Consider the following 15,454-nt stretch of genomic DNA (forward strand, 5'->3'; position numbering starts at 1 on the left):
AAAACCAAGAGCACTTTAACAAGTAAAAGTAAAAACAGTTTCCCTTCTTACGAAAGGAAAAATTGGAAAATCCAGGACAGAAAAGTAGAGAAAGTTACAGAAAGATAAATAGGATCATGCAATTGCTATTATATGACATTAACTATTATTATTAGGTACTGTGTTCTAGAGTCTGTTGTAAGCATTTAAGACTGGAAAAATTCATTTAATACTTAGAAACACTATGGGCACTGCTGTACCTATTTTATAGATGAAGAAACTGAAGCACAGATAGTTACATATAACTTGCCCAGTGTCACATACTAGCAAGTGACAGAATCCGAATTACCAATTGCCAATGTTAATGTAAAAACAACCATCTGCTTTAGGGATAGCTTCAGCTATCTTAATATAAAAATAGGAAATTTGGGGGGGAGAGGATGTTAAACAGAAAAACTTATTTTATCTCTAAATGTTTTGAAGAATCCCATTATGTGAGTATACATCACAGACACTAAAAACCATCTAGACCTCTAAAAAGGATGTTTGGCCATGAATTTCTCATTAGATGCTTTCCTTCTCCCACATCCACTCCCACTAGTTTTATGCAGCCCCTCTTTCACTCCTTCCCCCTCTTAACAAAATAATACAAATATCTGTTAAATGTATACCACTATAGCTAAGGGTCTGGACTTTAATTCAGGAAAGCAAAAAAGCAGAATCACTTTAAAATAAAGTCATGGCCTTTATGAATTTGTATTCTTGACCTCTTTGAAAATAGTGTTTAGTCTCTAAAACCGTCCCCAAACTCAGCTTCTGTAAAAGTTATACCATACTGATTCCCCAGCATATTTCATATAGGTCCTTATTCCTCTCCTCTGTCTTTTAACATGTGTTTTTCCCTTTGGTCCTTTCAGTGAATCTTTCTTTTCCTTTTTTTCCCCCTAGCACAGGGGATAATGGATCTTTCTTAATGTCAGTTTACTTCTTGACCCAAAGTAAGTATTAGAGTCAAAAAAGACCTACTGGAGTCCTGATCGCTTATGTCTAAATTGTTTAATGACTGACCTGATTATGGTTTATTTTCTTCATTAAGATTAGAACTATACTAATTCAAAGGGCTAATGAAAGATATAATGAGCTAATGTAAAAATTCCTTGAAAAATGCTCATAAAATATTTACTTCTACCTTTTCCCTTTCCATTCAATTCTTTTTCATAAGAAATTGTTGTCTACTCTTACAGATTAAACTATACCCTCTATAGGTAAAACTTCTAAATTTATAGCTTAATAACCTCACTTATTTTTGAAGTGCTATAACCACATTTCTGCTGTGGACCTTTCATGTCCCTGGATTCTGTTAATAATAATTCAATCATTATTTATTTCTTCAAAATCTTTCTCTTTGTAACTTTTTTACTGCTACCATCTTAGTTTACCATTGCCTCAAAGGCCTTCTCAATCCACAGTATACTTTCATGAAAGTTCTACTAAAACTGATTTATTTACCATTTGAATTCATCTTGTATACTCTTGCTTCCAAATATTTACTCATGTCACTTTTTAATCCATAAAATATACTTTTCATACTTAAAAAACATACAAATTTATAAAATATTAAAGTGTGATTTATCTGTCGAATTTGAGTAAATTATAACTTTTTCATAATCTTCTGGAGTGACAGATAATTATTGTCATACCTTGTTATGTACTATTACCCATTTTTTTTTTAACAACACAACTTTCCTTAGTTAGGAATATATGCTTTTTGGAACACTTACTTGTTCCATATGATTTTAGAGAGTTATATAAGGGGGTGGGGGGACAGACTATTTAGCAAATAACGTTTAGAGATGCCAGTTTAAACAGATAAATAGGTTCCCTTATTGCAGAACTCCTTAGAGCTTTAGAAATGCTAAATTATTCGTTTCTCCATCATCATTCTCTGATATGAAGAATTCCTTCTCATCCCATTACAGCTTGAATCCATTCAAAGTTACTACTTCATTTGAACTATGTACACCTTCCTCAATCTTCCTCCAAAAAGGTACACATGCTTCTTTTATTTCATGATCTCTATTTTTAAAATGATACCCAGACCAGATGGTATAAGTAGTATGTCCTAAATTTGGCAATACATACAGGTAGGTAGTAGTATGTTGGGATATGCAAATTTATAGGAAAAATGTGACACATTTTTCTGAAGAGTGAGTTTTCTTTAAATATTTTTTTGGGAAACTTTTATGATATAATAAAAATAAATAAAGTCTTTTTTTTTTAAAGTGAGAACTTCCAGGAATTTCCAGGTTTATTTTTGGGTTCAACACCCTAACCCCTTTGTTAAGTCTACAAATTTCTCTGCCCTAAAGGTACTCCCAGAGAAAAGTTCAAGAAGCACTGATGTAGGCCAATGGAAAGAAAATATAGAAAAGGGGACCACTGCTAAGACAATAGTTCCTCTGTGCCAAGTGCTATACTTGAGTGCTTTACATATATTATCTTTCTTAATGCCTACCATGATACTATAAAAGGCATAATTTCATGAATTTTATAGGAGAGAAACTTCAGAAGAGTTAAGCTGCAAAGCTTACAGTGGTGAAATATTTTATTATGTAACAGAGGGATAAAGAATATATATTTATCACTGAAGTTCTATGATTGATTTCCATAAGAAAAAAATAGCTAGGGCCCACTTTTTGAATTTATCACCAATTTATTTCTTTTACTTTTAATGTAGATCTTGTCCAAAATGAGGTTCATACTTACTAGTAAAAATTTATTAGTAATATTAAATTCCCAGATATTCAGAGTGTTATCATGATCTAAGCTTTAGCCAATGAAACTAGACTTTTAGATGTATAATTGTTATATATTATTTATTCACTAGCATATTTCCAACCAAATAAAAGTAATGCCTACTATCAACTAAGATTTATATGTTATTTATGTTACATGAATAATAGTTCAGAAAGTAAGCCTAAATATGTCAAACTATTTTGAAATTAAAACTTAATTTTTTTCACAGAATACCACCACTTAAATCTACGGCTTGGATCTTTGTATAACTGAAATAAACTAGATAGCTCTTACTTTAACATAACCTAATACATGATATAGAGATTTATCTAATCAATTTAATATATTATCTTTCAGGAATACATGCAATGCATTGAGTAAAAATCCAAATATAAAAAAATATCAAAACACATGCCAAAGAAAAATAACTTGAAAAAGGAATAAATCTGCTTCTAAAAAAAAAAAAACTTGTTTAAAAGTGCCAAAATCAGTCTTTGGTATTATTAATAAGAATCATTGTTTCAGAGATAATAGGACAACATCCTTTGTAAAACACACACACACACACACACACACACACACTTCACACTTTTAAGGATAATCAAAAAGGAGCATTAGCTTGTAATGTACACAGTTGTTAGATGTATGTAAATTTAAAAATCTATAATTTTAACTTGCAGGACAACAGTTAAAATAGGACTATTGAATTTAATTTGTTAATTACAGATGACAGAAGCAAGATCTTTTACTAATGATATGTATGACTGTGAGTATAAGTGATTAATATTTTTCACTATATTTTAATATATTAATTCATCCTATTTAAAGGCTTCCTAAACTGAACAAAGTCATAAGTACAGATTTATAGCCAAAGATCTCAAAAATGGAAGGAATAGAAGTTAAAAGATATAATGACAAAATAACAAAACTGTTTTCCCTCTAACTGTAAATTAAAGAAATCTAGTTATGTCTGTAAAGTAATTGCTCTCTGAATAACACGCATTTAAGAAGAGCAACTCAGAGAGATAATAACAGAAAGAACAGGCCCAAGTGAAAATGTCTTTTTCTTTTTTCGAGGTGCTGAATAAATGTCTAAATATTTTATTTTGAAAAATCAAGTTCCCATGTTTGGGACATTCCTAAGTTGTCATGGTTAGCTGAATAATTAAAAAGATAAAACAATTAAGAGCCAGAAAACAGACAGTCTGTTGAGAAATCCAATCTATAAATTCAGTTCCTTTAAGTTGAAAATTACCAAATGATCTGCAAATGTAAGTAAAAAGGGTAAATTACGAATTCAGCCTGAATTTAACTGGGAAAATAGACCCCCCACCCCCCCACAAAAAACCCATAATTAGAGAATAATATCAAGTTTTTTAAAAAAAATCTTTAAACTATGCAAGAACATCCATTTATTTGTAAATATTCCAGTTAATGAAACAGGAAAAGATTTGATTAAGGAAGCATGTTTACAAAGTTCTAGGTTTCCATACTGTAATTTTTCTAAAAAATATTTTATTTATAAGGATATTTCAATAGGAAGTAGGTCTATTCTGGAAACATAATCTTAGAAGAAAAGCAATCTGACCTTCATATTTACATTTAAAAATGAGTTACTAAAACAGCTTTCATTGCAATAAATGTTCTCATCCTTTTAAATATGAAGCTATCTTTCAAGATTTAAAATACATATAAATACATAAAGAACACAAGCAAAAATTAAATAAATGTGTCTAATAACAGTTTCTTAATGGCTTCCCTTAAAATGAAGTGTCAAATTTTCTTAGGCTGCATTTCTTCTACAAAGCTCAAAGTAGGCCTTTTAGCTTAAAATCCATGTAACACGCAAATACTCTACTCAGGATACTCACAGCCTTTCATTTTTCTTCCTCATTAGTCAATACTATGTAGTATTTCCCCTTTTCAGGCTTATTTACTGGTTATGTTGCTATCAGACCTGATACATCAGTAATGATCCACTCTTCAAATCTTCTTCAGCTAGCTCTTCACACTGCCCAGAACTTACTGTGCATTACAGGTGACACTTCTTATAACAGATGTTGATTATGGTCCCAATGCACAAGAGGTGCTCCCAAAGGGGCTTAGAACCCCTAACAACATCACCTGCTTCTTTTTGTATCCAGAGAAGCACTGTGGTATTTGTTTTGAACAACTAATGATTTCAAGAAAGATTATACAGACGAGTTCTTTTCATTAGGTTTCTTGACAGAAGCTTTTTTTTTCAAAATACTGCAGCAAACAGAGATTGTAAGATTCCTTTAGGAAAAAAAATATACAATTTTTTTTCCTGTGGCGCAGTTTAATTTACTCTTCTGTTAGAGCAAATTGCTGAAGAACTGGTTCTTAGGTTTCTAATGGCGCAGCGTTAACAGAGTGAATGATTCACGGATGTTCTTCTTAACATTCAGAGTAACACGGAAAGCTAGCAGTGCAGCATAGGTCCAAAGCTGATGAATGGTGCAGTGCTGCTGTTGTCATAGCAACCAAGAGGGGAAAAGCAGCACCATATAAGGAACTGTGACATGGATTCTGGGAAGAATTTATATTAAAAAGCTGTAAGCTCCTCATGCCTTAAAGCTATAAACTACTCTCTTACTGATTTCTCCTCAGGTTTTACTCTTTTGAATTTCTGAATCTGTGCTGTGTGAATACATATTGCAAAATACAGTAAATAAACACTAAAATAAAACTATATAGTGAGGGAATTTAAAAAGTTAATCATACTTTAACAAGCTACTATGTGTCTGGAGTAGCTTCATAATATATTGGGTTAAATACTAAAATTAGTGATATTTTCTTGTATGCTAAGGAACTGTTTAGAATTTGAGAGAGCAGATAATTTAATACTTATGTTAAAACTTATATACCTTTCATTCAGATGATATTCATCATATATACCAAAACTGCAGCATCAACAACTGGCTAATAAAGTAGCAATGATACAAATTTCAGAGAGGCATACTATCTCTAGATGCAGAACCATTCAAAAGACACTAACTTCACTGAAAATGTACATAATCTTCATTCATGATCAAAGAAATCTCTGCATCATCCTCTGCATCATTCTACATCCCATGCTTCTTTTGAACTCCTCTCTCTATTGGGCCTGGAGAACTTTTTCTGGTCCTCTCCTCACCTGCCAGGAATCAAGAAGAGTTTCTTCTCTTTCAGTGGACAGCAGGGGAACTTCCAAAAGAATTCATGGGAGAAAGAAGAGCTAGGGAAGGTGTCAATGCAATCAAACTACTATAATGGTGCTCTCTCTGCAGTATTATAGATATGGCTCTAAAATGACTTGTTCAGAAATAAAATCTTTCATTAGACTCCTGAAGCATGGACCACTTGTGCTATATTATTTCATCTATTTAGACAGGGCAATTCTCATGAACTTGTCCTATTTTGTAGCAGTGTGTATCTTTTCCATTGCAGCTTATTTAATGAAATATTCATAGACAAGATATAGCAAAAAAAATAGGTAAATTTATTACATTGCCCTCTTACATGGGCAGCAGTACCATACTACTACTACTACTACTATTACTACTACTACTACTGCTACTACTACTACTACTACTACTACTACTAATAATAATAATAATTATTATTATTATTATTCTAGTATAATTATGTATTTGTTGGTCAAGAGTTTTGATGCATGAATCTCCATAAATGATAACAAATTCAGTAAAATATGACTAAAAAGAACTGCAATGCAGTGAGAAGGATGTGCATTGGACTAGTCTTCTAACTGCAGTTGTAACAATTGCTTAACTGCTTACTAGACATAAACTTGGGTAAGTCACTGAAACTCACCAACCCTCAGATTATCAGTAAAGTAGAGGTAATAACATTTTCTACCTTCTTCCTAAAGCTATTTTGATTCAAAGACTTGAAATTCTAAAATACTATGCTTACTTTAAATACCTAATTAAGAAAAATAACAGATAAAAATGAGAAATGTATTTCAGAAGAAATCAATAGACACAGAAAATAGTCTGAAAGGTTAAATATTTTTCCAGACTCATTTTTAATGCTTGATTGGATATTTATTTTTTGTTCTCATCATATTTAACACATTTGTCACAACTAGCTTTCCCTTTTTACAATTACTGGCCAGATTTCTATTTCTACAGAGATGTTGTAGACCAGCATTGCAGAATTATTTAAGATTATTCCAAAGCCCAACATGACTTATAAATGTCTTTAATAAATGGCAACAAAGAAGTACAAGTAGTTTCTACAGAGAGGCAATGCTAAATAACATGCAAAGTGATAAAACTGCTTCAAATAATCTTTATGTTTTATCTCACCTAACTGAAACTGTAGGGTAAACATAAAAATAAACATTTTTGCTTGATTTAAAATTTTCATGGTTAGCAAACCTCAGTTCTTTGTTTCTTTAACAATCTAATCTCTTCTATCAAATAACTTTTTAGGATCAAATATTGTCTTGCCCAAACAAGTTATTTTTGAGGAAAACTCTTTTCAGTTGTGATTTTGAGAACAGCAGTAACTCAATGCCTAGGAAAAAGAATGCAAGTTTTTCTTCCATAGCCCTACACCGAAATCATGGTGAGATGATCTAATCTATGCACTAAATGGATTTCAGGATAATTCTGAAAAACTGAAGACTTGAAAAACAAATCATTTTTCACTTAATTTTGTTTGTGCTCTGTAGGAGCTGACTGGGATGAGGATATTGTTAAGAAAATTAAAAAAAAATATATGGGTTTTGTTTTGTTTGAAATTAGGTTTAACTTAAAATAAGGGTAGAGAGAGATTTGAGGAGCTAACCTATTCCCTTGGCTACTAATTTTTAATTCCCTTATGATTAATTTATACATATTATAAAACTTATTAAGTTTTTTTGTTTTGTTTTTATTCTCCTTCCAGTCTTCACCCATTATAAGCTTTCTTTAAAGAGTATTCAGCAGTGACAAATGTTTTAGTGCTTAAAGGAGGGTAATTCTTATCATGAGAGGAAAATGTGAATTTTCTATTCTTACAGAAGTAAGAAAATAAATGTCCCACTTGTTATGGCAATTCAAGTACTGGCCAGATTTCTATGTGGGTTTGTGCCTTTTCTATGAATAGCTCTAGATCAGGACTTCAACTTGCAACAGTAGATTGATGATTAAGAGGGAAGAAAAAGAAAAATGCTCAGGGGTAGAACATTTGACTGGTGAGTGTGTGTGAAGCTCTCACCAAGGAAGAAAGGAAGGAAAGTATAAAGGATGGATGAAAAAAATCTGTATTTTAAAAATCATATAATGTAGCCCTTATATATAAGCCAACTACTTCAACTGGTGGTCAATAAAAGAGTAACATCTTTATACCTCTGAAGGACAAAGTGGGGACTGTACATATTAAGAAGTAGTATTTCTGTTTAATGAATGCCATGACTGATATTTAAGAGATTTCTTAAGATAATTATCATCATACTCATTACTCACTCGGTGCATCAACTTAACTAAGACCTGAATAAAATTTCCCCAAATGTGTGATGATACCTCTAACTTATAATACAACATTTGAAAAAGATTATAATGTAGCAGGTGGCTCTTTCAGAATGGTTTTATTGATAAGTATGGAATAAAAGGGTTTATTGTGCTATAAGATATAAGTAAGTGAATTTTTCATTCACTTTATTTACATCATTAAATTAATCTGCACTTATAAATTTTACTAAATATTTCCATATATATATATATATATATATATATATATATACAACTTTTTTAAAAAAATCACTTTCTCTTCCATTAGGTGCAGGGTCTCTGGTTTAATTCTAGTTCCATGATCCACTTTGAGTTTTGTGTACTGTGAAAGATAGGGACTTAATTTCATTGCTGCATAAGGATTTCCAGTTCTGCCAGCACCATTTGTTGAAGAGGCTATCTTTTCTCCAACGTATGCTTTTGGTGCCTTTGTCTAGTATGAGATAACTGTATTTCTGTGGGTTTGTCTCTGTGTCCTCTATTCTGTACCATCAGTCTACAAGTCTATTTTGGTGCCAATATCATGCTGCTTTTATTACTATTGCTCTGTAGTATAGTTTAAGGTCTGGTATAGTGATGCCACCTGCTTAATTGAAATGTATTCTGTTGTCATGTGTAACAAATTAGAATAAATAAATTTTTAAAAAATCACTTTCAGGAACAAAAACGAAGACTTCAGTCAGAAAAGGGAAAACATGGATGGATGTTCAACCAACTTTGGTATAACTCAGAACACTGTTAATTATGTTGTCTGGACAAAATCATCAATAGACTATTAATATCACATAGACAATTCCAAAATGACCATATTTCTAACTTTTTTGAAATTCAGCTAATAACATGAAATAATGACTGACATTCATGATAGGAATGGTATATTTATAAACATAAAGACCAACTAAAATGAAAATGTCTTGTGGAACACTCTGCCTTCTGGTGCTTAAAATTCTTATCAGACAGGGAAGTATTCTATCATGCTATGTGTTATTACTTTTATTGGCTGGATATACCAATTTAGGTCCATAATTTTCTTTCATGAGAAAAAAATATGGTCTAGCAATTTATAAAAATTTCAATTTTTATAATATTAACATACATATTCTTTGTTCAGTTTTATATAATCCCGTAAGTTATATAAATATAACTTACTTCCTTTTTAAAGAGTCACTAAGGATTTCTTTTGAATTGTGGATATTTACTTGCCTTTGTGACTGAAAAGTATTCTCACTGGATAGCATTACTCTTTACATTTAATATTTGATACTTTTTAAACTACTCAAATTACATAGGAGGGAGCAGGAAAGGATAGGGTCAATTAAGCATAAAACTAAGTGTTCCTAGGAACTGTAGCATAAAATCATAGTGAGTTTTCTTTTATTTTTTTCGTGCCAGGATTGAACCCAGGGGTGCTTAACCATGGAGCCAGCCACATCACCAGCCCTTTTCTATATTTTTATTTTAAAGACAGGATCTCACTAAGTTGTTTAGTAACTCTCTAAGCTGCTGAAGCTGGCTTTAAACTTGTGACCCTTCTGCCTCAGCTGCCCAAGCTGTTGAAACTACAGGCATGCACCACAGCATCTAGTCCTAGTGAATATTCAGGGGAAGATAACAGAGTAGCATGGACAATGAGGAATTTTTTTTCCTCTATAATCTTCATACAATTTTTTCCTCTATAATCTTCCATGTTTTTAATTAAAAGTGATATCCAGGCTGGGCTATGGCTTAGCAGTAGGGCACTTGCCTGGCATGTGTGAGCCACTGGGTTTGGTTCTCAGTACTGTATATAAATAAATAAAGGTCTATCAACAATTAAAAAAAATTTAAAGTGATATTCATCTCTTGGAATCATTGCACAATAGTTAAAAAGGATATAAGAGATTATTTGATTGAGTGATGGCCAACTTTTCCAGCTGGTAAGATTCCTTTTATAATATCCTACTTCTCCACTTTTTCCCATGGACTTACAATTTAAAAGATTTTAAATGTGTTTATTAATTTATTTTTCATTGATTTGGAGTTTCAAATAAAATTAATTGATCACAGTTGGGTGATCTAATGTTGTGCAAAGCAAAATAAAGTAGTCTGTAATTTTATCTTTTAGGCTTTTTAAAAATGTTGACAATTGCATGCAGCATAGGTCATCAAATGTTATAAAGCTTAATGGTGATAAAGGTAATGCTATTTTTAAAAAATTAGCCACTGCCAAGTCATATTTAAGTGTTTGTCATAATGTGTACTAGGTGAGCAATTACCCACTGGTGATCCAACCCTAATGTTTAGGGTCTGTTTAGGTCTTCATTTCATGACTGCTACCTACCTATATCTTATTTATGAAGCTTCCTTCTCTGCCTCAGAACCTAGCTATCCCCAATTTGACCCTTTACTGGCCACATCTCTAAAAGGAATGCCGGACAAAGTCAATTCTACACTTCAGATTTCAAGCAAGCAGATTTCCTTTAAAATTATATAGAAAAGCAGCTATGGTCAATGGTTAGTAATTTTAAAAGGGAAAATGGCTTAAGAGTACTGACTAAAAATAAAAAGGAATTTATACACTCACAAACATCTGGAAGCATCTAAAGAAATAAATATGGCCATACCAGGAATTTTACTAATATAAGTAGCAGTAGTAAATAAAAATAGTATTTGGGGGGTGCTGGGCATAGAGCCCTGGGCCTTATGCATGTTAAGCAGACATTCTACCACTGAGCTACATCCCCAAGTCCTGATGTAAGCAGATTTATGTTAAATATATATATATAAATAGAGAGAAGAAGGAAAAATCAAAGGTGAAGAGTTGAAAATTCTCTAATTAAACAAAGAAGAATAAAGCCCCAATTGAAAAAAGCTATGTTTTTAAGATAGAAAAGGATTTGTAGGAGTTTTCTGGAATAAAAACATGAACAAGCAAAGGACTGATCCACTGCATGGAAAAGACAATAATGTAACTATTTATAAACTTTCACATATGAATCACCTTCTATCAGCTAAAGTATCTGCCAAATTCTTGACACACATAATACCTTATCTAATACATACAATATTCTGTAAAGCACAAATAACAATAGCATTATCATAACGACAAGAAAATAGAAGGCTGGGGAGATAGCTAAGTTGGTAGAGTGCTTGCCTTGCATGCACAAGGCCTTGAGTTCAATCCCTAGCACCACAGGAAAAAAAAAAAAAGAACCACTAAAGAGTAGTCTCATGATCTGGACAAGATCATAGAGTTGAGAAGTGGCAGAGTCAGCCAGGTGTTGTGGCACATGCCTGTAATACTAGTTATTTGGGAAACTGAAACAAGATCACAAGCTTGAGTCCAGCCTGGGAAACTTAGAGCCTGCCTCAAAATAAAAAAAATAAAAAGAGCTGGAAATATAACTCAGTGGTAGAGCCCCTCCAGGTTCAATTCCCAGAGGGAGGGAGAGAAGAAAGAAGGAAACAAGTAGCAAGCAGATCAAGGCCTGAATCCAAGTACACTTGACTCCAAAGTCTACCATACTCAACAACATCCTGCTCCAAATGACAGACACAGAACATTACTCAACCCTTGGGTGAAAGTTGTCAGAATCAAATGAAGTTGTTAGGTCAATCCTAATAAAAATTAAATAAAGCCATGACATTTTGAAGGGAGAGTTCTCAACCATGATTGCCTGATACACAGTAACTTTCACAAAAGACTTCCAGAACCACAACCTTGCATAAAGGCCGTCATAATCATACATGAAATACACTTCTTTAAGGACATAATACCAACAATTGTCCTTTCAACTCCATATTGGCACCACCCATGTCATTAATCCTTGTGGTCATGAATTGTTCTTTCAAAGTTTTAATGTAACCTTCCTTATCTTTACCTTTAAAACTTCCCTTTCTGTCAAACTACTTTGAATATGCTCATAACTTATTATGGTAAATGTTTCCACTGTAATATTATTCACAAATTTCATTCATCTTTAGAGAATTTTTCTCTGATTATTATTCAGGTTGATGATTGTTATGGTTTGAATGTGTCTCTTCCAAAAATCAGGTGTTGAAACTTAATGGCCAGTATGATGATATTAAGAGGTGGGGCCTTAAAAAGGTGATTAGGTAATGGGAGGTCCTTCAATTGTAGGTATGATTAAGGTCCTTGTAAGAGACTCCTCAGAGTGTTTGCCCTGCATGCTCTCTTGCCTTCTCATTTCCCACCATGTGAGGACACAGTGTTCCTCCCTTCCAGAGAAGGAAATAAGAAGGCACCATCTTGAAAACAGATAGCAGCCTTCACCAGACAAACAGACCAGCCGCAGGTGCCTTGATCTTGGACTTCTTAGCCTCCAGAACTGAGACAATAAAGTTCTTTCTTTATAAATTACCCAGTTTCATTTTCTTATAGCAGCACACACAGACTAAGACTAACCCCCATTTTGCTTTAATGTTCTTCATTAAGGAAACTTTTATTTAAGTTTAAACATCATTAAGAGGTCACTTAAGTGTAAGGCATAAGAAAAATGAGTTAAAAAACACATTATCAGAATACAGGCCCACGCAATTTATATTTCGAAGTTCTAAAAGAACACAAAGAAATGAACATGAAACTACTACAAGTAGTCTTTGTATAACTATGCAGGAAATCTAGAGGGCTATAGAACTAAAGGGTGGCAAAAATATAGATACTGATAATGAAGCCTCTGTAAAGAGAAAAATGTTCACTAAGAGTTGATAAGGAGTTAAAAGGCAAAATTGTTTTAAAGGAATCTTATGTTCATTTTGATATTGTTACTAGCCCAGAAGATGAGGGGAATAACACAGTTGCAATACTACTACATTGAAGTGGCCTTAAATGCAATCTCTAAATCTAGAGAAAATCAGACATGATGGCTGCTTTCCAAAATATAAAGAATTGCCAAGTGAAGGATGAGATTAATTTATGTTATGTGGTTCTAAAAGGCATAACAGGACTAATGGGTAGCAGCAGCAACTGAGGGGCACATTTTGTTATGTAAATTAAATCATGGCATTTGCAGGGAAATGGATGGCACTAGAGCAGACTATGCTAAGTGAAGCTAGCCAATCCCTAAAAAAACAAATGCCAAATATCTTCTTTGATATAAGGAGGGCAACTAAGAACAGAGCAGGGAGGAAGAGCATGAGAAGAAGATTAATATTAAACAGGGACGAGAGGTGCGAGGGAAAGGGAGAGAGAAGGGAAATTGCATGGAAATGGAAGGAGACCCTCGTCGTTATATAAAATTACATATAAGAGGAAGTGAGGGGAGGGGAAAGGGGAAAAAAACAAGGGAGAGAAATGAATTACAGTAGATGGGGTAGAGAGAGAAGAGGGGAGGGGAGGGGAGGGGAGGGGAGGGGAGGGGAGGGGGGATAGTAGAGGATAGGAAGGGCAGCAGAATACAACATACACTAGTATGGCAGTATGTAAAAACGTGTATGTGTAACCGATGTGATTCTACAATCTGTATATGGGGGGGAAATGGGAGTTCATAACCCACTTGAATCAAATGTATGAAATATGATATGTCAAGAGCTATGTAATGTTTTGAACAACTAATAATAAAAATAAAAAAACTGCAAAAAAATAAATAAAAAGTATTAATCTTTAAAAAAAAAACAATGGTTAAAACTGTTAAAAACAAAATCAGGCTCTGTTACAAAGGAGAAAGCTCACCATCATTGAAAGGATTCACAAAGAAGCTACTGTTGGGGCTGCGGACATAGCTCAGTTGGTAGAGTGTTTGCCTTGCATGCACAGGCCCTGGGTTCAATCCCCAGCACCACCAAAAAAATAAAAAATAAAATTAAAAAGAAGCTACTGTTGATTATCCACTTAAGATTGCTGTGAAAATCAAATTTGTTCACATATGTAAAGTACCTAGTACTGTCTGGCATGCAGTAACAGCTCAATAAACATTATCTATAACTACTAAAACTACTACTATTATTATCATTATTATTTAAAAGTTTAGTTAAAACAACACAAAGTTGACTCTAAGAATCTTTGATTTCCATGGTTGCAAGGGTAGTAGTAGTTTTAAGTTTTCTTGTGTCAATTTTACAGTTCATTTTCTTCCATTCCATCCAGTTTTTCTGAGGTTTCTATAAAGCTCTATAATATGTTCTCTTATAATAAAGAAATTACTACTAGTGGCTAATTCATTTATTGTGTTATTTATGTTCCATGTTTATCTTTTACTTCTGTATTTTTTCTTAATAATTTTTTTGTATTTCACATACTATATCAAAATCATTTCATTGTCACATATTATGTTCCTATACAGTTTTATATATTTATATTTTTGTTATTTATTTATGTGTATATTTGGTCTTTTTAAAATTTTTATTGTTGGTTGTTCAAAACATTACATAGTTCTTGACATATCATATTTCACACTTTGATTCAAGTGGGTTATGAACTCCCATTTTTACCCTATATACAGATTGCAGAATCACATCGGTTACACATCCACTGATTTACATATTGCCATACCAGTATCTGTTGTATTCTGCTGCCTTTCCTATCCTCTACTATCCCCCCTCCCCTCCCCTCCCCTCCCCTCCCATCTTCTCTCTCTACCCCATCTACTGTAATTTCTCCCCCTTGTTTTTTTCCCTTTCCCCTCACTTCCTCTTGTATGTAATTTTGTGTAACACTGAGGGTCTCCTTCCATTTCCATGCAATTTCCCTTCTCTCTCCCTTTCCCTCGCACCTCTCGTCCCTGTTTAATATTAATCTTCTTCTCATGCTCTTCTTCCCTACTCTGTTCTTAGTTACTCTCGTTATATTAAAGAAGACATTTGGCATTTGTTTTTTAGGGATTGACTGGCTTCACTTAGCATAATCTGCTCTAATGCCATCCATTTCCCTGCAAATTCCATGATTTTGTCATTTTTTAATGCAGAGTAATACTCCATTGTGTATAAATGCCACATTTTTTTTTATCCATTCATCTATTGAAGGGCATCTAGGTTGGTTCCACAGTCTTGCTATTGTGAATTGTGCTGCTATGAACATCGATGTAGCAGTGTCCCTGTAGTATGCTCTTTTTAGGTCTTTAGGGAATAGTTCGAGAAGGGGAATAGCTGGGTCAAATGGTGGTTCCATTCCCAGCTTTCCAAGAAATCTCCATACTGCTTTCCAAATTGGCTGCACTAATTTG

The 15,454-nt window shown here is 33.1% G+C and overlaps 1 protein-coding gene across 12 annotated transcripts in view; it reads right to left on the reverse strand.

Moving 5' to 3' along the window:
* The window catches only part of Tanc2 (tetratricopeptide repeat, ankyrin repeat and coiled-coil containing 2), a 417,090-nt gene that overhangs the window by 253,669 nt on the left and 147,967 nt on the right, over positions 1-15,454 (reverse strand). Inside the window, exon 1 of one of the 12 annotated variants that reach the window (XM_078041905.1) lies at positions 4,647-5,173. The exons of 10 other annotated variants lie outside the window; for them this stretch is intronic. In XM_078041905.1, coding sequence (XP_077898031.1) covers positions 4,647-4,656 — 10 coding nt within the window. In that variant the 5' untranslated portion in view covers positions 4,657-5,173. Of the gene's footprint in view, positions 1-4,646; positions 5,174-15,454 lie in introns of those variants that run through there. One more of the 12 variants, XM_078041906.1, reaches the window with a different exon arrangement.

Source organism: Ictidomys tridecemlineatus, chromosome 3, assembly GCF_052094955.1.
Source record: "Ictidomys tridecemlineatus isolate mIctTri1 chromosome 3, mIctTri1.hap1, whole genome shotgun sequence".
NCBI classification, from domain to species: Eukaryota; Metazoa; Chordata; class Mammalia; order Rodentia; family Sciuridae; genus Ictidomys; species Ictidomys tridecemlineatus.